Source organism: Lithobates pipiens, unplaced genomic scaffold (genome assembly GCF_037356315.1).
Source record: "Lithobates pipiens isolate NorthernLeopardFrog02 unplaced genomic scaffold, aLitPip1_a1.2 Scaffold_8, whole genome shotgun sequence".
NCBI classification, from domain to species: Eukaryota; Metazoa; Chordata; class Amphibia; order Anura; family Ranidae; genus Lithobates; species Lithobates pipiens.
This window is the reverse complement of record NW_027507903.1, coordinates 364807493-364833593: the sequence shown is the minus strand read 5'-3', so window position 1 is coordinate 364833593 and position 26101 is coordinate 364807493. Positions and strand designations below refer to the sequence as shown.

Sequence of the window (26101 nt, the reverse complement as noted above, 5' to 3'; positions counted from 1 at the left end):
CAAAGGTGCCCCCTGTGCTCATTCATGCTTAGTGGGGGGACACTCTAATACAGGAGATGTTACTGGCAAAAGGTCTTACATTTTTTTTTTTTTTTTTTTTTTTTAAATGCAGTCAGCATATTTTATAATTTATATTACATTTTTGGTTTCAGATTTAATGCCGCTTTAACAAGAAATGGCTAATAATTCCTTAAAGCGGAGCTCCAGTCAATTTTCGGAATATTAAACGTCAGTAGCTACAATAACTGTAGGCCTTTCTTGGCTGCTAGCGGGGGGTAAAAGCGCCCCGCTAGCGGCCGAAATGCGGCGCAAATCCGGCGGTAAAACGCCGCTAAAAATAGGGACGTTTTACCGCCGACGCTATGGGAGGTGTGGTGTGAAAGGGGTCTAACTGTGGGCACCCACAGTTTGTGTCTTCACAGCTAGGTGCTCACCATGCATGTGCGAGCTGTGCTGGACATTGTGAGTGGCCCCCCTGTCTTCTGGGACTGAAGAGGGAGGGAGGAGGAAGGAGAAATTGCTCCCACATCACCCTAGGCAATCTGAGCAGAAGTGGGTCCCTGTCAACCCGCACCCCCCCCCCCCCCAAAAAAAAAGTTAAAAAATGCCAAATGGGCCTTTAAATGGAACTTCCCCCTTCAGGTGGAATTCCGCATTAAATACAATAGAAATGTTTGAGGAATTCTAAATGAAAGAAATATTGCACAGAAAGAAATTAAAAGTATACTGTTCAAAAGTCCATTCCATCAGTTACTTCGCAGCAACTCTGCAGTGTTTAACCACTTTCAGACCGGACCTTTTTGCTGGCTTAAGACCAGACCACTTTTTGCGATTCGGCACTGCATCGATTTAACTGACAATTGCGCGGTCATGCGACATGGCTCCAAAACAAAATTGACGTCCTTTTTTCCCCACAAATAGAGCTTTCTTTTGGTGGTATTTGATCACCCCTTGTGGTTTTCATTTTTTTGCGCTATAAACAAAAATACACAATTGTCAGTTGACCACTTGCCAACCGTGGCGTGCTAATATACCTATGCCTAGGAACATGACAGATCTACTGCTCCCTGTCATTGGGAGCAGTGATCTCTGTCATGTTGTAGCGAGTCCATCCCCCTAGTTACAATCACTCCCTATGACACACTTAAACCCCCCGATCGCCCTCTAGTGTTAACCCCTTGCCTACCAGTGTCATTTACACAGTAATCAGGCATTTTTATAGCACTGATCGCTGTAAAAATTACAATGGTCCCAAAATATTTTTTAAAGTGTCTGGTGTGTCCGCCGCAATGTCTCGGTCATGATAAAGTAATCACAGATCACCCCCATTACTAATAAAAAAAAATAATAAAAATGTCATAAATCTATCCCCCATTTTGTAGACGCTATAAAACTTTTATGCAAACCAATCAATATATGCTTATTGTGATTTTTACCAAAAATATGTAGAAGAATACAATTTTTTTTTAGGATATTATAGCAAAAAGTAATAAATATTGTTTTTTTTCCCCCCAAAACTGTCACCTTTTTTTTTTTTAAATCATAGCACAAAAAATAAAAAACCACAGGTGGTGATCAAATACCACAAAAAGAAAGCTCTATTTGTAGGGGGGGGGACGTCAATTGTATTTTGGTGTAACGTCACACGACTGCACAATTGTCAGTTATAGTGGCGCAGTGCCAAATCGCAAAAAGTGCTCTGGTCAGGGAAGGGGTAAAACCTTCCAGTGCTGAAGTGGTTAAAGGAACACAGTGCGGTATCAGATAAAATGGCCTGGTCATTAAGTGGGTAAATCCTTCCGGTGCTTAAGTGGTTAAAACTTGTTTTTTGTGACTTACATGACTGCATTTATGGGCTGACCTATATAAACAGTACACCATTCCATCTATGGATATTTTTGTTGAATAAATGACTAAAGGTATAGTGGCCCTTTGTGCTTTTGATTAACCACTTCAGCCCTGGAAGATCACATTTTCTATTTAGACTCCTTTCCCACTGGGGTGCATGTAATGTGCCCTGTTCCCATGTGCCCTGCCCTAAGGCAATATGCCCTGTCTCCTTGAAATGTGCCCTGCCTCCATGTAAAAAAAGTTTACTTTGAATGTTATTGTAATGCTTTCTATTACTTCCAGTCTATCAGCCTCCACCTCCTCTGGGTTCAGATGCTGATATTATATGACGGCAGGACGGTAAGGCTCTTGTTCTGGGCAGACGTCATAGGACGCATGCGTGCGGTCGTGTGCGCGCAGCCCTGTACTGTCAGTGGCGGCGTGTCACCGAGACAGCACTCGTCACCGACAGGGCTGAACAGCCACTAGGCTTCTTCATCCATGACTTCATCATGGCCGGTCACAGGTGGTACCGCCCCACTTTGCACGGGACATGCGCTCGATCGAGAACGCGCTGCGTGTGCACGTCGTTGGTGGCGTGTTCCAGGGAACATTGCTCCTCACCAACGGTGGTAAACAGCCATTGGCCGGCAGCTGTTTACCACGTGATTGGTTCTGATCCTTTCACAGCCGATCACTAAACGTAAACAAACGAGCTGTTACTGGGTTCTCCTCCTCAAACACCGATCATGTGTGAGAAGGAGATTGCGGTAACATCTCGTTACCGCCTACAATGTACACCAACACACACTGATTACCCCCCCAATAAAGAGAACCTGTCACCACCCATCAAAGTACCTGTCACCAGGCCATTAGAGTACCCGAGTACCTGTCACCAGGCCATCAGAGTACCCGAGTACCTGTCACCAGGCCATCAGAGTACCCGAGTACCTGTCACCGCCCTTCATAGTACCCGAATACCAGTCACCAGCCCATCAGAGTACCCGAGTACCTGTCACCAGCCCATCAGAGTACCCGCCCGAGTACCTGTCATCAGCACATCAGAGTACCCGAGCACCTGTCTGTAGCCCATGCCTCATAGAATATACGTTGGGGTGTTTGCTTTCCAAAATGGGGTCATTTTGTGAGTAATTTCACTGGGCTGGTGCTCAAGGACCTTCAAAAGTGTGATGGGTAGGAATGAAATGAGACGTGTCATTTATGCTCCTAGAATGCCTGAAGGTACTACTTCAATGTCGGTCCTCTGTATGGGCCAGGCTGTGTAAAAGTCTCACATGTGGTATCGCCAAACTTGGGAAGAGTAGCAGAATGTGTTTTGGGGTGTCATTGTTGCTATGTGTTCGAAATATCTTATAAACTTTGTGTAAAAAAAAATGCGTTTTAATTTTTTTTCCATGTTTTCCAAAAACTTCTGGAAAAAAAATGAACCATTCAAAAGACTCATTACACCTCATAGATTATACATTGGGGTGTTTGCTTTCCAAAATGGGGTCATTTTGTGGGCAATTCCATTGTCCTGGTGCTCCAGGGACTTCAAAAGTGTAATAGGTGGTTGAGAAATGAGATGTGTCATTTATGCTCTTGTATGCATATGCTGTGTCTGAGAAAACCTGAGAAAAGCCAAATTTGTAAAAAAAAATCTTAATTTTGAAAAGGATTGTGGGAAAAAATTACAACTTAATCACTTAAGCCCCAGACCAATTGTCAGCCTAAGGACCAGAGGTCTTTTTCCAATTTCGCACTGCACTGCTTTAACTGACAATTGCACGGTCATGCAATGTTGTACCCAAATTAAATTTGTGTCCTTTTCTTCCCACAAATAGAGCTTTCTTTTGATGGTATTTGATTGCCTCTGCGATTTTTATTTTTTACGATATAAAAGGAAAAAGACTGAAAATTTTGAAAAAAAAAAAGATATTTTCTACTTTTTGTTATAAGAAAAATCGAATAAACTCAATTTTAGTCATACATTTAGGCCAAAATGTATTCAGCCACATGTCTTTAGTAAAAGAAAATGTCAATAAGCGTATATTTATTGGTTTGCACAAAAGTTATAGCATCTACAAACTAGAGTACATTTTCTGGAATTTACACAGCTTTTCATTTATGACTGCCTATCTCATTTCTTGAGGGGCTAAAATAGCAAGGCAGTACAAACCCCCCCCCCCCCCCCCCAAATGACCCCATTTTGGAAAGTAGACACCCCAAGAAAATTGCTGAGGGGCATGTGGAGCTCATTGTATATATATATATATATTTTTTATTTTTTTTTTGTCCCAAGTAATTGAATAATGACAAAAAAAAAAAAAAAAGTTGTCACTAAATGATATGTTGCTCACACATGCCATAGTTATATGTGGAATTGCACCCCAAAATATATTCTGCTGCTTCTTCTGAGTACAGGGATACCACATGTGGGACTTTTTGGAAGCTTAGCCACGTACGGCACCCCGAAAACCAATCACTGCCTTCAAGATTTCTAAGGGTGCAAATTTTTGATTTCACTCCTCACTACCTATCACAGTTTTGAAGGCCATAAAATGCCAAAATAGCATGAGTCCATGGAATATTTTATATTTTGCCACAAGTTGTGGGAATATTAAATTTTTTTTTTTTCACAAAGTTGTCACTAAATGATATATTGCTCACACATGCTATGGGCATATGTGAAATTACACCCCAAAATAAATTCTGCTGCTTCTCCCGAGTACGGGGATACCACATGTGGGGGACTTTTTGGGAGCCTAGCCACGTACAGGACCCCAAAACCAAGCACCGCCTTCAGGATTTAAATATAAAACGCTACCAAAAAAAAAAAAATCACAGGGATCAGGCCTGACTCTGTTAACGCTACAGTTATGCGTTTACTGTTTTGTAAGTGACAGTGATCGATCGATACTGCACTTGGGTGGGCTGGGCGGAGGGGCAAAACATGCTGTTTTGCATGTGGTGATTATTATTTTTTGTCTTTCTCACTATATATATTTTTATATTTACGAGGCCGTCACGTTTTGCTGGCAGTTTGTGTTGTTATTCATTATGCTAATTGAGGCCGTTACGCTTTTGCTGGCGGTTTTTGTTGTTTTGCCTCTATTTAACATGCTGCCTGTAGCTTCATGCGGCCGCCATGTTGATATGACGTATTTCCGGTTTTCCTCCGCTCAGCTCAGAACGAGGCTTGGCTATTATTGATGTGTGTGTATATTAACGTGATGCGTCAGCGCGTCACCCACACCCCAGGCGACGTCATATGTGACGAAATGGACGTAGGGTGGTCTCGACGTGTTGACGCTATCACGTGACTTTTGGGCGCTCGTTTTGCCGGCCGGCATTTAACGCTGTTTTAATTGGTTTGTTTGTGAGTATGTTTCTTATGATCTAATAAATTGTTTTGTATGCGGATTTACACTATGGGAGTTTCTTTTATCTACATTCTATGAGCGATCCTGCTATTGGAGGTCGTTTGGAAAAGTTTGATGCTGTCCTGATTTGATGGTCCCTTGGGAATCTTAAGGATATATGCTCAGATTTCTTTATGGTTTGGTAAGCGCGCATTCAGATTGTTAACCAGCAGAGTGGTGGTGAAGGAAGCCTATACTCTATACAGAGTTTAACTGGAGGAATATCTTCAATCCAATGGACTGTTGCACTTATTTTTCTTTTTTCTGAGAGCACTTTATTGGGCACGTGTGTTTATATTTTTTTAATTTGACGTTTGCACATTTCTATCTTTAACCACTTCCCACCCGGCCAATGCACATATACGGCCGGGTGGGAGCCGTCTACTCCTGATAGGACGTTCTGGAACGTTCATCAGAAGTAGCGGGATCGCGTGCCCGCACATCGGCGCGATCCCGATGCGCCCGTGTCACCCGGACACGGCGCATCTCAGATCAGCAGGAGGGCTCTGTGATTGGCCCTCCTGATCACATGACGGCCGTGTCCAATCACGGCCGTCATGTGATGTAAACAAACAGCCGGTTGCTAGGCAATCGGCTCCTCCTCTCCTCACACAGAAGTCATCGCTGAGGAGAGGAGAGCGGATAGCTGCAGCCGGCTGATGATCAGTGAGTATGAGCTGTTTTTACAGCTTTTTACTCACTGATCATCAGTCTAGTGTACACACAAATCACCACACAGTAAACACACCACACAGTATAAACACACATGTCCCCAAAACATACATGTCCCCAAATAATAAAAACACATGTCCCCCACATATGTCCCACTAAAATCACATGTCCCAATGATTATCTGCACACATATGTACGTGATCACCTGCACACATATGTACATGATCATTTGCGTACATATGTCCGTGATCACACAAACCAATTATTATACACTTAACGGATTTTTTTTTACCAAAAACATGTAGCAGAATACATTTTGGCTTAAATTTATGACAAAATTTGATTTTATTGGATTTCTTTTAAAATAGAAAAAAGAAAATATTGTTTTTTTTTCCCAAATTTCCGCTTTTTTGCGCTTATATCGCAAAAAATAAAAAACGGAGTCGTGAATAAACACCACCAAAATAAAGCTCTATTTGTGCAAACAAAATGATAAAAATTTCATTTGGGTACAGTGTAGCATGACTGCGCAATTGTCACTGAAAGCGCTAGAGCGCTGAAAGCTGAAAATTGGGCTGGGAAGGAAGGGGGCGAAAGTGCCCTGTATTGAAGTGGTTAAGCACTTTATAAGTTAATTAATTATATAAATTTATGTTTACATTTAATCTATTTGTTATTTCAATGAATTTTTAATATTTAATTATTTGAGTGAAATTGTTTATATATTGTATATGCATTCATTTTGTATATGTATCACGATTGATTTTTGATTTTCATTTGCTTATTATTACTTTTCTTCTTAATTTTTGGCAGTCATAGTAGATGGTCGCTGAGTTCCATTAGGGTTTATTATATGGGAGAGCGCGGTTGTAATCTTTGTTTTATGTGTTTTATGGGTGTGTATCACACCAGAATAATCGCTGCTTTCAGGTATTTAGATTAATTAATTTTGTGTTTTTTGTTAGGCTAGCGCAGTATTTTCTTTTTTCCATTTTGCATGAGTAATTGTCAAACTGTAAGAGCGCTGAAAATTGGTCTGGGCAGGAAGGGGGTGTAAGTGCACTGTATTGAGGTGGTTAAAGTAATTTTTTTTTTGTTTTTTGTTTTTTTTTAACGACAAATCTGTTAGATCTACCTGCTCTGTGTAATGGTCTTGCACAGAGCAGCTCCAATTTTTCTTTTCTGGGGTCCCCCACCGATGCTTCTGGCTCCTGCTGCTTTAATAGTGCCCCCAATAGCAAGCTGCAAATTATAGTATAGAGTGCCCCTATAGCAGTGTTTCTCAAATCCAGTCCTCAGGCCCCCCCAACAGGTCATGTTTTCAGGTTTTCCATTATTTTTCACAGGTGATTTGATCAGTTTCACTGCCTTAGCAATTACCACAGCCGTTTCATCTGAGGGAAATCCTGAAAACATGACCTGTTGGGGGGGCCTGAGGACTGGATTTGAGAAACACTGCCCTATAGCAAGGTAAAAAAAAAAAAACTGCCTTTGGAACCACTTACTTCCTGCCCAGGACTACATGTCCCATGAGGCATTGTTGCTCGCACATTCAAAAGTTCTCGGGCACTTACTGACATGTATGGGTGGTGTACTGAGCTGTATGTGTGCTGCACTGTATTTCTGTATCTTGTATTTTCATAATTAGTTGTTGATTAATCGATTAGTTGTTTCAGCCCTAGATAGATTGCACGGTCTTTTTTTTGTGCCATTTGATAACCTCTGCAGTTTTTATTTTTTGCACTTTAAACAAAAATAAAAATGACAATTTTGAAAACAAACAAAAAAAAAAATATATATATATATATATATATATATATATATATTTTTTTTTTTTTTTTTTTTTTTTGAACTTTTAGGTATAATAAATATCCCCAATTTTTTTTTTTTTTTTTAAATAAGCTAATTTTTTCCTCAGTTTAAGCCGATATGTAGTCTTCTACATATTTTTGTTAATAAAAAAATCACAATAAGCGAATATTGACTGGTTTGCGCAAAAGTCTTCTTTCCCGCTCCTCTCTATTGATATAAACATACACACAATTCATGGAAAGTTCTTAAAGCAGAGTTCCAGGCTTTTTTTCGTTTATTATAAGCCAGCAGCTACAAAAAGTGTAGCCGCTGACAGCTTGCAGCTCCACAGCCGGGTGCGCACTGCGCGCTCCAAGCGGACAGGCAATCTTCTAGGACTTAGGATGTGTCCCAGAAGATTGCCGAGAGGGAGGGGCCACCTAGGGGGATAGGAGGAGTCGCCTAGGCAGTCAGAAGTGGAGCAGAAAGTGCCACTCAAAACTAGGCACTCACACTCTACCCCCACCCAAAAAACTACATGCCAAATGGGGCATGTAAGGGGGCGAGGCATGTTTAAAGCGGAAGTTCCATTTTTGGGTGGAACCCCGCTTTAAACTAAAGGCAAGTTTTTGTTTTGGATAGAGTGGAGAGGGAATAGAACCACTGTAAGGTTTTTATTGCTGTCTGTTCTCCAATTATGGACATTCACTCTGTTATAATTACCATTTTATTTTATTGTGACACAAAATCAAGTTAGGCTAAACGGCTCCATCTAAAAGTAGGACCACAATATTAAAGGAATTGTAAAGTCAGAAGTTTTTTCTTCATCTTTAGGCATTAAAATGGATGTAAACCTCCATTTTCAATTTGTGCCTATAATAAGGCTTACCTATAGGTACAGTAAGTATCTCCTAAACGCATGCAGTTTCTTCACTAGCGAGTGCCGTGACTGGCGGAGTCACAGAACCGGAGTCTGCGGCCCTGGAAGGAAGAGGTGCGAAGATGGATAACTAGGGGACTTCATTTGCAGGTGCCACATAATGGGCTAGGATTCAATGCATCCTAGCCCATTATGCTTTTACTTTGCAGGGATCAAAAGATGAAGTAAAATCCATCAGGGTTTACTTCCACTTTAAGCTAAAAAGCCTTCTGTGTGCAGCAGCCTAACACTTACCTAAGGTCCCTTCTGATCGGAAAAGACACAGCAGTGGCACCACTGCCTGCCGCTGCTGTCAGTCAGCTAGCAAATCAGGAGAGAGAGGGAGGGAGCCAGGCCGGGGCTTCATGTCTGAATGGACACAGGGAGCTATGACTTGGCTCAGGTGCCCCCGTAGAAAGCTGCTTGCTTTGGGGGGCACTGAACAGTAAGGAGGGGCGGGATCACAGAATAGGGACCCGAGAAGGACAATCTGGGCTGCTCTGTGCAAATCCACTGCAACAGAGGAGGCAACATGTTTTTTTTTTCTTTTTCCTATAAAAAACAAACAAGACTTTACAATCACTATATTCATTTTATTATAGGACTGATGGGTAAAAATTGAGACACTGTAGAAAGTGCAGAATTTGTAAATTTACTTTCAAAATCCCAGATAATTAATTATCAGACTTTTATTAATTCATTATCGTAAATGTTAGGGATGCACCGAAATTTCGGCCGCCGAAACATATCGGCCGAAAATGGCCCTTTCGGCAAAAAGCCGAAAGAGAATTTCCACCGATACTGGTGCTGAAAATGGGGCGGGGCTTGCGGTGCTTGGCCCTGCCCCCGGTGCAGCCCATCACAGGGGTGTCATTCTGTCTTTAGCTCTCCTCCTCACCCATGCTGTAGTCAGCCTGTGGGATGTCGCTCTAAAGTCCCCCTCTCCACAGCGGTGGCTGCATATGTCTCCTCAGCCGATGTGTAAATCGGCTGTGCAGGAGCTGGGCACGCTGTTTACTGTGAAAGAGAAAGCAAAGGAGAGGCGTCTAGCAGTGTGTGCTGTGCTCTCTGCCTCCCCCTAGAGTGCAGTACCCAGCATGGAGATTAAAGCGGAGGTCCACCCTAAAATGGACCTCCGCTCATCGGAATCCCCCCCCCCTCCGGCGCCACAATCGGCACCTTTCAGGGGGGAGGGGGTGCAGTTACCTGGATAATCCAGGTAACTGCACCCACTTCCGGGCTAGCTCTCTGCGGAAAGGGGCGTACGTTACGCCCCTTTCCGCAAGCGCCCGCCCCCTTCAGCAAGTGCCCCGCTGCCTGCTGGGAAACACACAGCTCCCAGAGGCAGCGGGGACCGTCCGGATTGCGCCGCGCGGCTCGCGCATGCGCAGTAGGGAACCGGGAAATGAAGCCGAAAGGCTCCATTTCCTGATTCCCATACCCAAGATGGCGGCGGCAGGACCCGATAGACGAGCGAGCGATCGGCTTCGGGTGCCGACATCGCGGGCGCGATGGACAGGTAAGTGTCACTATTTAAAAGTCAGCAGCTGCAGTATTTGTAGCTGCTGGCTTTTAAAAAAAAAAATAAAAAAAAAACGCGGAGTCCCGGTGGACTCCCGCTTTAATGTACAGAGCTGCAGCTGCCAATTTAAAAAAAAAAAAAAAAAAGACTATATATATATATATTTGTATGCATGTGTGTGTGTTGTTATGTATGTGTGTTAAGTGTGTGTTATGTATGTGTGTTAAGTGTGTGTGTGTGTGTTGTTATGTATGTGTGTTAAGTGTGTGTGTGTTAAGTGTGTGTGTGTTAAGTGTGTGTGTGTGTGTGTGTGTGTGTGTGTGTGTGTGTGTGTGTGTTGTTATGTATGTGTGTTAAGTGTGTGTGTGTGTGTGTTGTTATGTATGTGTGTTGTTATGTATGTGTGTGTTGTTATGTATGTGTGTGTGTGTTGTTATGTATGTGTGTTAAGTGTGTGTGTGTGTGTGTGTGTGTTATGTATGTGTGTTAAGTGTGTGTGTGTGTTGTTATGTATGTGTGTTAAGTGTGTGTGTGTGTGGTTATGTATGTGTGTTAAGTGTGTGTGTGTGTGGTTATGTATGTGTGTTAAGTGTGTGTGTGGTTATGTATGTGTGTTAAGTGTGTGTGTGTGTGTGTTAAGTGTGTGTGTGTGTGTGTGTGTTAAGTGTGTGTGTGTTAAGTGTGTGTGTGTGTTAAGTGTGTGTGTGTGTGTTAAGTGTGTGTGTGTGTTAAGTGTGTGTGTGTGTTAAGTGTGTGTGTGTGCGCATGTATGTGTTATAAGTCCCACAGTCTCTGACCAGCTACTGTATAAAAAAAATTTTTTTTTTTTAAATAGTCAATTTCGGTATCGGTTTTCGGGATCAAGGAACATTTATTTTCGGTATCGGTTTCGGCACCCAAAAACCCATTCGGTGCATCCCTAGTAACGAGTCATGACTAATAAGAATTTAGATGTTGAGCAATGCAGAATCTATGGATTTACAGTACAAAGTATTGAATAATCATGTTTTAATCAAAGCAGTATTGAACCCAAACATTATATTGTAGCTTACACATTTTCCAGCTTTAGCACCACCCATTGCCATTCTGTCCTAGACATGCAGCCTCCTGGGATACTTACCTCACATCTCCCAGGAGGCTGCAGACTAGTACACAGAGCGGCTGGCTACACCTGGAAGAGGCAGCCAGCTGAAAAGGACTAAGATGATGGCACAGGACTTGCTCTGTGGCACCCAAACAGCAGATTACTGTGGAACAATGCTGGATTTTCTATGCAGACAAGTATGTGCTTTAAAGAGCACTACAGGTAAGTGGAGGAAAAATGGGAACTGGCAGCCCAAATAAAGTAATTTTTTTTTTTTTTTTTTTTTTAAATCGTACTTACCTAGTTGGATACAGCATTGGTCCGATGCTGTAGCTGTCCCCTGCCAGCTCCAAGACTGAACTGAGCAATCAAAGACCGCCGATTGCTCAAGTTCTCAGTGAGCTGGTGGCTATCAGTCACTGCTGTCTGCATAACGGAGCACATTTAGGAGACATTTACAGTACCTACAGGTAAGCCTTAAGATAGGCAAACAAAAGGCCTTTACCACTACTTTAAACAAATATGTGGTTCACATTTGTGCACCTCTTTGCAGTGCAATTATTGAATTTGACCAGACAGATATTGTTATTCCATGATAAAGCAATGCAAGGTATATATGGAATAGTGTGCCATTACATCACACACTGATCGGCCCCATTCACATGGGGACTATGTGTACCAGGTGCCCCTGGGTGCTTACATGCAGACAGCCCATTCAAGTCTATAGAGACACTACTGCATACCTCCCAACTTTTTCAGATGGGAATGAGGGACACTTATTAGCAAAAGGTATGTAGGCATAGGTCACACCCCCTTAGAGGAGAATTATAGAAAAACAAATTAGTTAAACAAGTGCTTCCCCAACCCCCCCCCCCCCCCATTACTATTCCTTTAGATTGTGTTTTGACATTTACGAATGCAGCAATTTAGAAATTAGATGAAAAGTTTAGCACTGTAAAACACTTAATAGTGCATTTTATATACAACTATATAGATCAGACCAAAATGAGGGACATTGTACCAAATCATTGACAGTCCCTTGAAATCAGGAACAGTTGGGAGCAATGTACTACTGTGACAAGCATGTGAGCGCGCGCGGTCCCAAACGCACAACGAACACAGCACCAAACACACTGCCCGTTCACAGTATACAGACCTCAGAGCCCATGTGGATGAGGCCTGGGTTACAAAGAAAAGGCACTGAATGCAGGAAGGAAGCACAGGTTTGTATAGAATGGGGGAAGTATGGCTCCTTAGTGTATAAACATTTCAGCTGTAGAGAATGTCTTTCATGTGATAGTGAATAAAGTTGTTGCTGAGAGAACAGAACATACAAGATGTGGTTGTGCTCAGCAATATACAAGCATTGTGTCCACCTATCAGCACAGCCCCGGCATCCAATCACACACACGTGTCTGTCTCCAGACCCCGCACACCGCCTTCATTCTATCACACAGGCTCCCTGAGCGGAGGACACACACACTTCTCACGTATGGCTGCCTCTGACCTGCTCGCCCAGCTTTCTCTCATAGTAATACACCGGCCCCTCCATACTCCAGTCACGTTGACACAATCAGCAGAGGCCGCCCCAGGAAGCAGCGTCACCGACACCAGGCAGAGAAGAGAACTACGGCGTATCACATGGGAGAAAGTGGGGGGCTGACGTCACTAGCCTGCGTGCGCGACGCCTTTATACACAGCTCACGTTGGCTAAGCTTGCGCGCGTTCTCGATCCTCCTTTTCTAAACGAGACCACGTGACCTATCTTTGTCGGCTACATTTACTAGCAAGGCCTCATTCACGGTCACTGGGCTTGTCTGAACACTTTTCTTCTGACAGGAGAAAACCCCGCGTTAAGGTAGAAATCTAGGCAAAACGTATCTATTCATTTTGGATATAGTAAGGGAGGCCTATAACCTCTGTCAGATTTTTTTTTTATCACCATCTGTGGCCATTGCAGATATTTCCCTTCACTCCCTGTCCTGTAGCCAAACAGGAAGTGAGAGGAAATTAAGGGAATTCCTTGGGGACCCCCATGTCAACACAGGGGTGGATCCAGAGGCTTGTCTCGGGAGTAGAGGTGCGCATCTTCACTGGCCTCACGATTCGATTATGATTATCATGTCTTTGATTCGATTCCGCGATGCATCATGATGCATCCCAATTACTGTGTGCGGTTTTCATTAAAAAAAATTCAAGCAGAACTTCATTTTCTTTTTTATATCTTCTTAAAAAAAATAAGACAACACTCCCTGCATGCAGCAAAGTCTAAACCCAGCAGACAACTTAGAGGAGTTCCAAGCTCCACCCAATGAAAATACTAGAGGAGATGGTCATAGACTGCAGACATGATACAGGAGACGATCAGAGACTGCAGACATGATACAGGAGATGGTCAGAGACTGCAGACAGTACAGGAGATGATCAGAGACTGCAGACATGATACAGGAGATGGTCAGAGACTGCAGACAGTACAGGAGATGGTCAGAGACTGCAGACATAGTACAGGAGATGGTCAGAGAATGTAGACATACAGTGGTGTGAAAAAGTGTTTGCCCCCTTCCTCATTTCCTGTTCCTTTGCATGTTTGTCACACTTAAGTGTTTCGGAACATCAAACCAATTTAAACAATAGTCAAGGACAACACAAGTAAACACAAAATGCAATTTGTAAATGAAGGTGTTTATTATTAAAGGTGAAAAAAAATCCAAACCATCATGGCCCTGTGTGAAAAAGTGATTGCCCCCCTTGTTAAAACATACTATAACTGTGGTTGTCCACACCTGAGTTCAATTTCTCTAGCCACACCCAGGCCTGATTATTGCCACACCTGTTCACAATCAAGGCATCACTTAAATAGGAGCTGCTTGACACAGTAAGGTACACCAGAAGATCCTTAAGACCCCTTTCACACTGGAGCGTTTTTTACGCGTTTTTCATGCGCTTTAGCGTTAAAAAAAGCGCCTGAAAGAAGCTGCAACTGCAATCCCAATGTAAAAGCCCGAGTGCTTTCACACCAAGGCGCTGCGCTGGCAGAGCGTCAAAAAAAGTCCTGCAAGCAGCTTCTTTGCAGCGCTTTTGGAGCGGTGAATACAACGCTCCTAAAACGCCCCTTCCCATTGAAATCAATGGGAAGCGCTTGTAAAACGCCTGAAAAACGCTATTGGCAGCAGCGTTTTGTGGGCGCTTTTAACCCTTTATTTGGCCACTAGCAGGGGTTAAAAGCGCCCCATTAACGCTCAAAAAACGCTGGTAAAGCGCTGCTAGTTTAAGCGGCGATTTACGACACTCTGCTCAACTGCAGCCATCAGCCCCTAAATGCACAGACTGATTCTCCTGTCCTACGGATGGGAGAAATCAGTCTGTTTTCTCAAACTGTCACTGCATGGCTCCCCCACAGTGCAGGATCTCCAGGGCTCAGTCTCAAGTTAGACTTCGGCAAACCCTGATTGTTCCGCCACTGCTATCCCACAGATGTGATGACAGCTTGTGTTCTGTCTCACAGCTCCGTGCGGCTCTGCGCCCGCCCATCGGGGAGATGAGAGGGGTGTCCCGTGTCCACAGCTACGAATCCTGAGGAGGGGGAGAGCCTGGGTGGGGGCAGCATGCTAAGGTTAAATCATCCATTAGCCAGGGGAACACAGCCAGGCTGCAGCCGATCGGTGCAAAGACACTGCTATGGGGGGAAGGGGGAGGAGCCGAAATGACGTCATGCATAATCGATTACTCTGGCTCCCCGCATCGTTGCCGAATCGGGAAGGGCAGAATCGCGATGCATCGATGCGGCGATCATTTTCAACACCCCTACTCGGGAGGGGCACTGCCAGAAAATAGGTTTTTTTTCGGGCAATTCATCAGGGAAATGGCTGGTGTTGGCGCTTCAATCATCCCGGCACCACGGTTGTTATGGTGTCAAGATGATTGAAGCACATTATTTATATTATTGCATTGTAATCTAAAATGAAATGACTCACCATAATGCAGAATCAGTGTGACCCCCGAGTGTTTCACTTGCCAAACTTACCAGAAATGCCCGTTGCTAGGCATATCATCCTAATCTGCCTCTTCCTCCTCCGCGGTAATCTTTGGTCTTCTCTCCTCCGTGCGGCGTCTTCTGGGTAATGGAGCGCTGTGTGTTCTGGGAACTGTGTGTCCCAGAACACAGCGTGCCCCATTCACAAAGCGCTGCGCAACTCGCGCATGCGCAGTAGGAAACGGGTAGTGAAGCCGCAAGGCTCCACTGCCTTTTTCCCTTCGTTAAAATGGTGGTGCCGGGACCCGAGAGCCGAGGGACGGGTCAGCCTCAGGCAGCCGACATCGCGGGTGCCCTGGACAGGTAAGTCTGCTTATTAAAAGTCAGCCGCTACAGTGTTTGCAGCTGCTGACTTTTAAATTTTTTTTTTTAAAGCTGGCCCTCCTCTTTAACCACCTCAATACAGTGCACTTACACCCCCTTCCTGACCAGACCAATTTTCAGCTTTCAGCGCTCTCACAGTTTGAATGACAATTACTCAGTCATGCAACACTGTACCCATATGAAACTTGCGTCATTTTTTCCACACAAATAGAGATTTCTTTTAGTGGTATTTAATCACTAGTGGGTTTTTTATTTTTTGTGCTATAAATAAAATAAAACGTAAATTTTGTGAAAAAAATGCCTTTTTCTTTGTTTCTGTCATAAATTTTTGCTAATTAGTAATTTTTCTTCATAGATTTTGGCCAAAATTTATACTGCTACATATCTTTGGTAAAAATAACATACATTAGTGCAGTGATGGCGAACCTTGGCACCCCAGATGTTTTGGAACTACATTTCCCATGATGCTCCAGTACACTGCAGAGTGCCAGAGCATCATGGGAAATGTAGTTCCAAAACATCTGGGGTGCCAAGGTTCGCCATCACTGCATTAGTGTATATTATTTGGTCTTTGTGAAAGTTATAGAATCTACAAACTTTGGTGCCAATCGCTGAAAATTGATCACATCTGATCAGGCTTTCAGTACATCAGGTGTATCACATTTCTTGAGACACTAACAAGTCAGGAAAGTACAAATACCCCCCAAATGACCCCTTTTTACAAAGTAGACATTCCAAGGTATTAAGTAAGTAGCATGGTGAGTTTTTTTAAGTTGTCATTTTTTCCCACAATTCTTTGCGAAATTAAGATTTTTTTTTTTATTATTATTATTTTTTTTTTACAAAATTGTCATATTATCAGGTTATTTCTCACACACAGCATATGCATACAACAAATTACACCCCAAATACATTCTGCTACTCTTCCCGAGTACGGCAATACCACATGTGTGAGACTTTTACACATCCTGGCCACATACAGAGCACCAACATTGAAGTAGTACCTTCAGACCTTCTACAAGCAAAAATGACGCATCTCATTTCTCAACCACCTATTACACTTTTGAAGGCCCTGGAGTACCAGGACTTTCCTATAAAATGACCCCATTTTGGAAAGCAAACACGCCAACGTATAATCTGTGAGGCATAATGAGTCTTTTGAACATTTGGTTCATTTTTTTCCAGAAGTTTTTGGAATATGTGGAAAAAATGAAAACGCATTTTTTTTTTCTACACAAAGTTGTCAATTTATAAGATATTTATAACACATAGCATGTATATAGCAAAAATTACACCCCAAAACACATTCTGATACTTCTCCCAAGTATGGCGATACCACATGTGTAGGACTTTTACACAGCCTGGTCACATAGAGAGGTCGAACATTGAAGTAGTACGTTCAGGCGTTCTAGGAGCATAAATGACACATCTCATTTCATTCCTACCCATCACACTTTTGAAGGTCCTGGACCACCAGGACAGTGAAATTACCCACAAAATGACCCCATTTTGGAAAGCAAACACCCCAACGTATATTCTATGAGACATGGGCTGCAAATAGGTACTCGGGTACTCTGATGGCCTGGTGACAGGTACTCGGGTACTCTGATGGTCTGGTGACAGGTACTCGGGTACACTGATGGCCTGGTCACAGGTACTCGGGTACTCTGATGGCCTGGTGACAGGTATTTGGGTACTCATATGGACTGTGACAGGTACTTGGGTACTAAGATGAACTGTGACAGGTACTCAGGTACTCAGATGAACTGTGACGGGTACTCAGATGAACCGTGACAGGTACTTGGGTACTTTGATGGGCTGTGACAGCTACTCGGGTACTCGGATAAACCATGACAGGTACTTGGGTACTTTGATGGGCTGTGACAGGTACTCGGGTACTCTGATGGGCTGTGACAGGTACCCGGGTACTCGGATGAACCGTGACAGGTACTTGGGTACTTTGATGGGCTGTGACAGCTACTCGGGTACTCGGATGAACCGTGACAGGTACTCGGGTACTTTGATGGACTGTGACAGGTACTCGGGTACTCTGATGGACCGTGACAGATACTCGGGTACCATGATGGACCGTGACAGGTACTCGGGTACTCTGATGGCCTGGTGACAGGTATTTGGGTACTCTGATGGACTGTGACAGGTACTCGGGTACTAAGATGAACTGTGACAGGTACTCAGATGAACTGTGACGGGTACTCAGATGGAGTGGGACAGGTACTCAGATGAACTGTGACAGGTACTCGGGTACTCAGATGGACAGGAACAGGTACTCGGGTACCATGATGGACCGTGACAGGTACTCGGGTACCATGATGGACCGTGACAGATACTCGGGTACCATGATGGACCGTGACAGGTACTCGGGTACCATGATGGACCGTGACAGGTACTCGGGTACTCTGATGGACCGTGACAGGTACTCGGGTACTCTGATGGGCCGTGACAGCTACACGGGTACTCTGATGGGCTGTGACAGATACTCGGGTACTCTGATGGGCCGTGACAGGTACTCGAGTACTCTGATGGGCTGTGACAGATACTCGGGTACTCTGATGGACTGTGACAGGTACTCGGGTCTTCTGATGGACTGTGACAGGTACTCGGGTACTCTGATGGCCTGTGACAGGTACTCTGAAACTCTGATGGACTGTGACAGGTACTCAAATACTCTGATGGACTGTGATTGACAGGTACTATGAGGGGTGGTGACAGGTCCTCTTTATTGGGGGGGGCAATCAGTATGATTGGTGTACACTGTAGGCGGTAACGAGATGTTACCGCAATCTCCTTCTCACACACGATCGGTGTGTGAGGAGGAGAACCCACTAACGTCTCGTTACCGCGGTTTGTTTACATTTTAGTGATCGGCTGTCAAAGGATCACAGCCAATCACGTGGGTAAACAGCCGGCCAATGGCTGTTTACCAGCGTCAGGTGACGAGCAGTGTTCCCGGGGAACACGCCACCACCGACACGATCGCGCGCATGCGCCGTGCACAGTGGAGGTGTGACCATCTGTGATCGGCCGTGACTTCATCATGGCCGATCGCGTGGTAAACAGCCATAACCAATGGCTGTTCACCCCCTTTGGTGGCGAGCGGTGTCTCCATGACACGCCGCCACCGAAGAAACAGGGATGAGTGATGCATAGTAGCCCATTATGCTTTACCTTTGCAGGGAGACAAAGAGGAAGTAAACCCATCAGGGGTTCTGTCACTGCGGGGAACAATCGTGGGTGGCCAGCGGACATCGAGTCCGCCAGACACGCTGATTGGCTCCCCCGCTGGCCAATGTAAGAGAGTGTGCCCACAGGTCACTGTGTACAAGCCCGACGTAAACCTATGGAGATTTGCGCACCCGAGCCAACCTGCTGCATTATAACTGTGGCAGCAAGTCGGCAAGCGGTTAATCACCACTAAGTTTTTTTTTTTGTTTTTTTTTGTTGATAAACATACGTAAAAAGACCATAAATTAAAACAAAAATAATTTTCTTAGTTTTTCTTAATTTCTGTTATAAAATTTAGAAAATATGTAATGTTTCTTCTTCGCTGATGTGCGCTGATGAAGGTGCACGTATGTGCAAGAGCTTTCTTTTGGTGTTTTTCTTTGTTTCTGTTATACATTTTTTACAAATAAATAATCTTTCTTCATAGATTTAGACCAAACTGTATTCTGGTACATTTCTTTAGTGAAAACCCAAATCAGTGTTTATTATTTAGTCTGTAGGAAAGTTATAAAGCCACAAACTATGGTATATATATGAAAATTGATCAATCCTGATGTACTGATGGCATATATCATTTCATATCTCAATTGACCCCTTTTTGGAAAGTTGACAGTCTGAGGTATTTAGTAAGAGGCATTGCAAGTTTTTTAAAGTTGTACATTTTTTTAACTTTTTTGGGGGAAAATAAAGTAATTAAAAATATTGTTTTTTTCACATTTTTTTTTTTGCAAACTGTCACTAGTGCAGTACCGTGTCATCATATAACTGATATGGGGCCAGTTGACTTCAGGGATCTTGACTGGAGACAACATGTAAAAAAAAAAAAAAAAAATAATAATAATATATTTTTTTCAATTTTTTAAATAAGTTTCCTTTCTTTATTAATTTTTTTTTTTCTACAATTTTTTTTTAACACACTGTGTGACTAGAGCATTTACAGGGTTACCATAGAATATTGTACTTCTCTGGTAAAGTGATCAGGATATATATTTTTTTTTACACGTTATGATTGCTTATACCAGTGAATTTAACTGGTATAAGCAATCATTTGTAGTGAATGAAATTGATTCATTCAATGTATATTGTTGTGATTAGCTGTGATTGGCCACAGCTAGTCAAATGGTACAGATGAGCTGTGATTGGCCCTGTCTGTACCATGTGATCACTTTGACAAATCACAGCTAGCAACACAATTGTACACAATGAATGGCATGAAAGGAAGTCACCATTGTTTACAATTGTCATTTTAACTAATGTGATCGGTCACAGCGATCACATGGTACCAGAAGCGGCTTGGTACAGTGATCTGTCATTGGCTGTGTCTTCTGGACACAGCCGATGTCAGATTGTGACCACAGGGTGGCCTGTGGATATCATATTACATCCAACTGGGACGACGAAGGTCCCGCCTGGTATCATTTGACTAAAGGCCAGGCAGGAACTGGTTAATGGAGGCACAGAAAGCAATAAAATCTGACAAGCGTTCTAATCCTTCTCCACTCTATCCAAAATGAAAAAAAATTTGCCTTTAGTTATACTTTAACCACTTGCCCACCAGCCGCTGCCATTATACTACGGCAGGTTGGCCCTATTACATAAATTGCCATAGCTGTACGTCTGATCGTGTAATAGACACAGTGGGTGCGCGCATGGCGCCGGAGCCAATGTGCGTGACCGGCAGCCGCGATGTCCGCCGACCACCAGCGATTGCTCCACAGAGATCCAGAACAGGGATCTGTCAATGTAAACAAACAGATCCCCATTCTGACAAGGGAGTAGAGAGAGATCGTCTGTTCCTAGTGATCAGGAACAGTGATCTCTCTCCTCCAGTCAGTACACTCCCCCCACAGTTAGAAACACCTCCCAGGGAACACATTTAACCCCGTAATCACTGCTAGTGTTAACCTCTTCCCTGCCTGTGTCATTTATACAGTAATCAGTGCATTTTTATAGCACCGATCGCTGTATAAGTGTCACTGGTCCCAAAAAAGTGTCAAAAGTGTCCAATCTGTCCGCTGCAATGTCACAGTCCTGCTAAAAATCGCTGATCACCACCATTTCTAGTAAAAAAAATAATAAAAATGCCATAAATCTATTTCCTATTTTTTAGATGCTGTAACTTTTGTGCAAGCAAATCGATATACGTGTTGTAAGGGTTTAGTTTTTTCTAAAATAATACACCTTATACTTACCTGCTCTGTGTAATGGTATTGCACAGAGTGGCCCCAATCCTCCTTTCTGGGGTCTCCTGTAAGCGTTCTTGGCTCCTCCAGCCATCTAAGTGCCATCTAAGTGCCCCATAGCAAGTCACTTTATATATATAAGCACTCATGCGAGCTCTATTGACACACACTGTGCAGCTCAGCCCCGCCCCATTCTCTGCTCACAGGACTTGAGACAATGGTTCATGCTGCTGCCTAGCTCCTGTGAAAAGAGGGGAAAGAAGAGCAGCACTGCTGTAAACAGGCATAGGTAAGTATTTAGGGGGACTGGGGGAGCTGATATGGAAAGGTTTTTTACCTTAATGCAGAAAATGCTTTAAGGTTAAAAAAAGAAAAAAGAAAAGAAAAGCCTTTTACCTTTACAGCCACTTTAACCGCTTCAGCCCCGGAAGATTTTACCCCCTTCCTGACAAGAGCACTTTTGCGATTCGGCAGTGCATCATTTTTACTGACAATTGCTCCCAAACAAAATTGATGTCCTTTTTTTTCCCCACAAATAGAGCTTTCTTTTGGTGGTATTTGATCACCCCTGTGGTTTTTATTTTTTGCGCTATAAACAAAAAAAGAGTGACAATTTTGAAAAAAAGCATTATTTTTTACATTTTGCTATAATAAATATCCCCTAAAAATATATAAAAAAAAATGTTGTTTCCTCAATTTAGGCTGATACATATTTTTGTTCTTCTACATATTTGTGTTAAAAAAAAAAAAAAAATCACAATAAGCGTTTATTGATTGATTTGTGCAAAAGTTATAGCGTTGACAAAATAGGGGATAGTTTTATGGCATTTTTATTAATAATTTTGTTTTACTCGTAATGGTGGTGATCTGAGATTTTTATCGTGACTGCGACATTATGGCGGATATGTCGGACATTTTTGACACCATTGTCATTTATACAGAAATCAGTGCTATACAAATGCACTGATTCCTGTGTAAATGACACTGACATTGAAGGGGTTAACCACTAGGGGGTAGGGTAAGGGTTAAGTGTGTCCTGGGGCGTGTTTCTAACTGTGGTGGGGGCGTGGCTACATGTGGCACATCACTGATCTCCGCTCTCAATCACAGGGAGTAGATATCAGTGACACTGTCACTAGGCAGAACAGGGAGATGCTTGTTTACATTAGCATCTCCCCGTTCTTCCTCCCCGTGAGACGATCGCAGGTATCCCCGCAGCGATTGAGTCCATGGGACCCGAGACCAGACTCGCGGAGGGCCCGGCCGGCGGGTACACGATGGCACAGTGGCAAATTTAAAGGGACTTACCTGTATGCCCATTTGCCTGTCCGTGCCATTCAGCCGACGTACATCGGCGTGTTAATAACATCCTAGCTGAATGTGACTAAAGCAGGCAATATACTGTGCACATTTTGTGCAGAAAATTCAGTTATGCCCTGTACACTCGATCGGAAATTCTGCCAGCAAAAGTCCGATGAGAGCATTTGGTTGGAAAATATGACCGTATGTATGCTCCATCGGACTTTTGCTGGCAGAATTCCTGCCAGCAAAAGATTGAGAGCAGGTTCTCTATTTTTCGGTCGGAAAAAGTTCCTACTCGAAAATGCGTACGTCTGTATGCAATTCGGACACGCAAAAACTCACGCGTGCTCAGAATCAAGTACGAAGCGGAAGCGATTGGTCTGGTAAAACTACCTTCGTAATGGAGATGGGACATTCGCACACGCTGCAATTTTTTAAACAGTTTAATGCAGCGCATTCTCTTTTTTATAATGCTAAAAGAATTAAGTTGTTTTGCTGCTCATATTCACACAGAGTTCTCAAAACTTATTTCTTTATTATTTCTCGCGATCTCCTGAATAATCTTTTTTGTTTTTCAAGCCAGATCTCCATAATAATGTTTAGAATTTTTTTTGTCATCTTTTTTTTTAAATCAAGAACTCCTCTTTTTTATCATTTTTAAATTATTTTCTAGTGATCTCCATAATTTATTTTGTTTTTTTGTGTGTCAAGTTTCCACAACATTATTATTATCTTGTATTTTTAACCTCAAGGAGGTTGGTTGGTGTAATGGAAATTTGTATATAATTGTATTCTATTTTATATGTATTGCACAATGCCCTCACTGTGCACACAGCACTAACAATGTTTTCAGTACATGTTTTGCATTCTTTCAAGTCCTGATTAGAATTAGCCAGACTTATTATCAGACTTCCTTGATCGGTAAGGCATTTTCGGGACAAAGGGTACCTATTTTACTTCCCTTAATCGAACTGTATTGATTGGTGGTTATATGTTATGTTGTCACTGTATACTGTCCATCGGAGTGTTAGAGAGAAGAAAGGGAAGAATAGTGCTGTTCACAGGTATATGTAGTACATCTGCTAGACAAAGTCGTTTAGAGGCAAGAGGGTATAGGCACACGTAGAGAAGACTGGCCAGTCATTATGGGCATTAACCCCTTCCCGCCGAGCGTACGCAGATCTGCGTACTCGGCTTCCGGGGGGTATACCGGGATGATGCCCGCACCTGCAGGCATCATCCCGGTACCGTTTTTTAAAGCGGGCGATTGGCTTTCCAGCCATAACAACCGATGCGGCTAAAAGCCGCTCGGCTGTTATGCCGTAGGAGCGGGAGGGGACGTCCCCCCCTCCCGCCGCCTCTCGCCGCTGTTACCGGTGCTCCCGCTCGATCGGGAGCACCGATTAGCGATCCGTCGGCTCTGGCTGCTGGGGAGGAACTGGAACGAAGCCGTAATCGGCTTCGTTCCAGTCTCCTCATCGTAAACACAGAAGCGACGTCATGACGTCACTTCCCGTTTACTCGGCTGCCAATGGCGCCGGTTTTAAAAAAATATCCGGTATTCAGAATCGCCGTTTTCGGCGATCTGAATACATTGAAGTGTAAAGGAGGGGTGGGGGATCTTTTAGACCCCCGATCCCTCCATAAAGAGTACCTGTCACCACCTATTACTGTCACAAGGGATGTTTACATTCCTTGTGACAGCAATAAAAGTGATCAAATTTTATTTTTATTTTTTAAAACAATTTAGTCATTTTAAAATAAATAAAATAAATAAAAAAATAAAAAATAAATTTTCAAAGCGCCCGCCGTCCCCGCGAGCTCGCGAAGCAAAGAAAACGCATACGGAAGTCGCGCCCGCGTATGTAAACGGTGTTCAAATCACACATGTGAGGTATCGCCGCGATCGTCAGAGCGAGAGCAATAATTCTAGCAGTAGACCTCCTCTGTAACGCTAACCTGGTAACCGTAAAAATTTTTTAAAGCGTCGCCTATTGAGATTTTTAGGTACCGTACTTTGTCGTCAATCTACAAGTGCGCGCAATTATAAAGTGTGACATGTTTGGTATCTATTTACTCGGCGTAACATTATCTTTCACATTACGCAAAAAAATTGGGCTAATTTTACTGTTTTGTTTTTTCCCCCCAAAAAGTTGCGTTTAAAACACCACTGCGCAAATACCGTGTGACATAAAATATTGCAACAATCGCCGTTTTATTCTCTAGAGCCTCTGCTAAAAAAAATATATATAATGTTTGGGGGTTCCAAGTAATTTTCTAGCAAAAAATATGGATTTTAACTTGTAAACACCAAATTCCAAAAATAGGCTTAGTCATGAAAGGGTTAAATTAAGTAAGGGAATGATGGGTAAGAGACCCTCAAAAATGCCCAGAGCAAGAGGAGCGCTATATATGAACCGAAGGTGCGGTTCTGCCTATACTGAGCCCCTAGATTAATGGTTAAAGTGGACAGGGATCCACAATGGGTAACTGGGTTACCACCAAAGTCCACAGGGACAAAGAATCACGCAGAGTATACAACTAGAGAAACAGCTATTTATGTGAGCAGGATGGATCAAGAGTGACATTAACACTAGACAGAAAGGGACTTTTTGATGTTAAGTTGTGGGATGAATTTGGGGTCAGGCATTACAACTAGTAAAGTCAAGAAACAGAGAAATGAGAGTTAAAACAGAGTCCTTTATATGTTGTCAGAGAGGGAAGATGGGATGAGCACTATAGCTGCCCATCTGATCATAGAAATGTAGAGTAAGTGAAGTATGGTATTACAATACATTGGATGCAAAGGATATCAGAACAAAATAAAAAAAGCAGAAGTTTAGGCAAGGAAGATGTAAAAAAAGCGTTAAAATAAAGTGAGAGAATGATATGCATGTATTGTGTACAAATGGGAATAATGTAAGCAATTTTAGAGATATATTTGAGTATGTTTGTGAATGCTGAAACCTTTAGTTCTATCACTTGTGTGTCATGTACGCAAATGTAACCCCCTCCTTTGTGCTCTCCTGAAAGAATGTAGCTGGGATGAGAGGTTGGTGATAAGCTGGAAGGACACCGTGCCAATTTCAGTTTTTTAGACAAAACATTTATAACAAAATGTGCCGGGTTAACGAATCTAATGATAAACAATGTGATCACAATTATTTTTTAATCTGTTTTCCAAACATGGTAAAATGAAAGTTACATTTAATCGTGTCTTACACAAATTGAATATCCTGTGATAGTATTATGTCCCCCTTTAAGGACATTTATCTGTGCATATATATTAGTGTGTGATATTGAAATTATCATATGAGTATTAATTTCTAATATGAGTTTAACAATTTTTTAAATAAATATATATATATTGAAACTGGTTTAGACAACCTTTGGTTGGAAATGAAATCCAGGTTAATGGAGAAATTGGTAAAAATGGAATTAGTTTAGATTAAGATAACAATTTTGTAATTTTACATTTATTGAGTGGAAAGAAAAAAAAGATTAAGATGAGGTTGTTAATTTTAATACAGCTGCAATAATGTTTAACAAAGCCAAGATGGATGGGATACATAAGAAAGTTTTCCTACAAAAATGAAATCTTAAAGTCTGATAATAACTTGATGTGCGGTCCATGATGTGAGAGTAATAATAACATTTAAATATAACAGACCCATCACATCAAGTCCACACACCCTGTTAGGATAGCTGCTGCCTGCAGCCAGTTGATTTATAGTTTTTGATGGCCAAGTGCTTTCTGGTCCATCATACATATTGTT

At 42.7% G+C, this 26101-nt stretch overlaps 1 protein-coding gene across 2 annotated transcripts in view; it reads right to left on the bottom strand.

The window, feature by feature from the left end:
* RARS1 (arginyl-tRNA synthetase 1) overlaps positions 1-12894 on the bottom strand; it is a 187700-nt gene extending 174806 nt beyond the window's left edge. For both annotated transcript variants that reach the window (XM_077473486.1, XM_077473487.1), the window contains exon 1: positions 12748-12894. In XM_077473486.1, coding sequence (XP_077329612.1) covers positions 12748-12792 — 45 coding nt within the window. In that variant the 5' untranslated portion in view covers positions 12793-12894. The remainder of the gene's footprint in view (positions 1-12747) is intronic.
* Positions 12895-26101: the final 13207 nt, after the last annotated feature.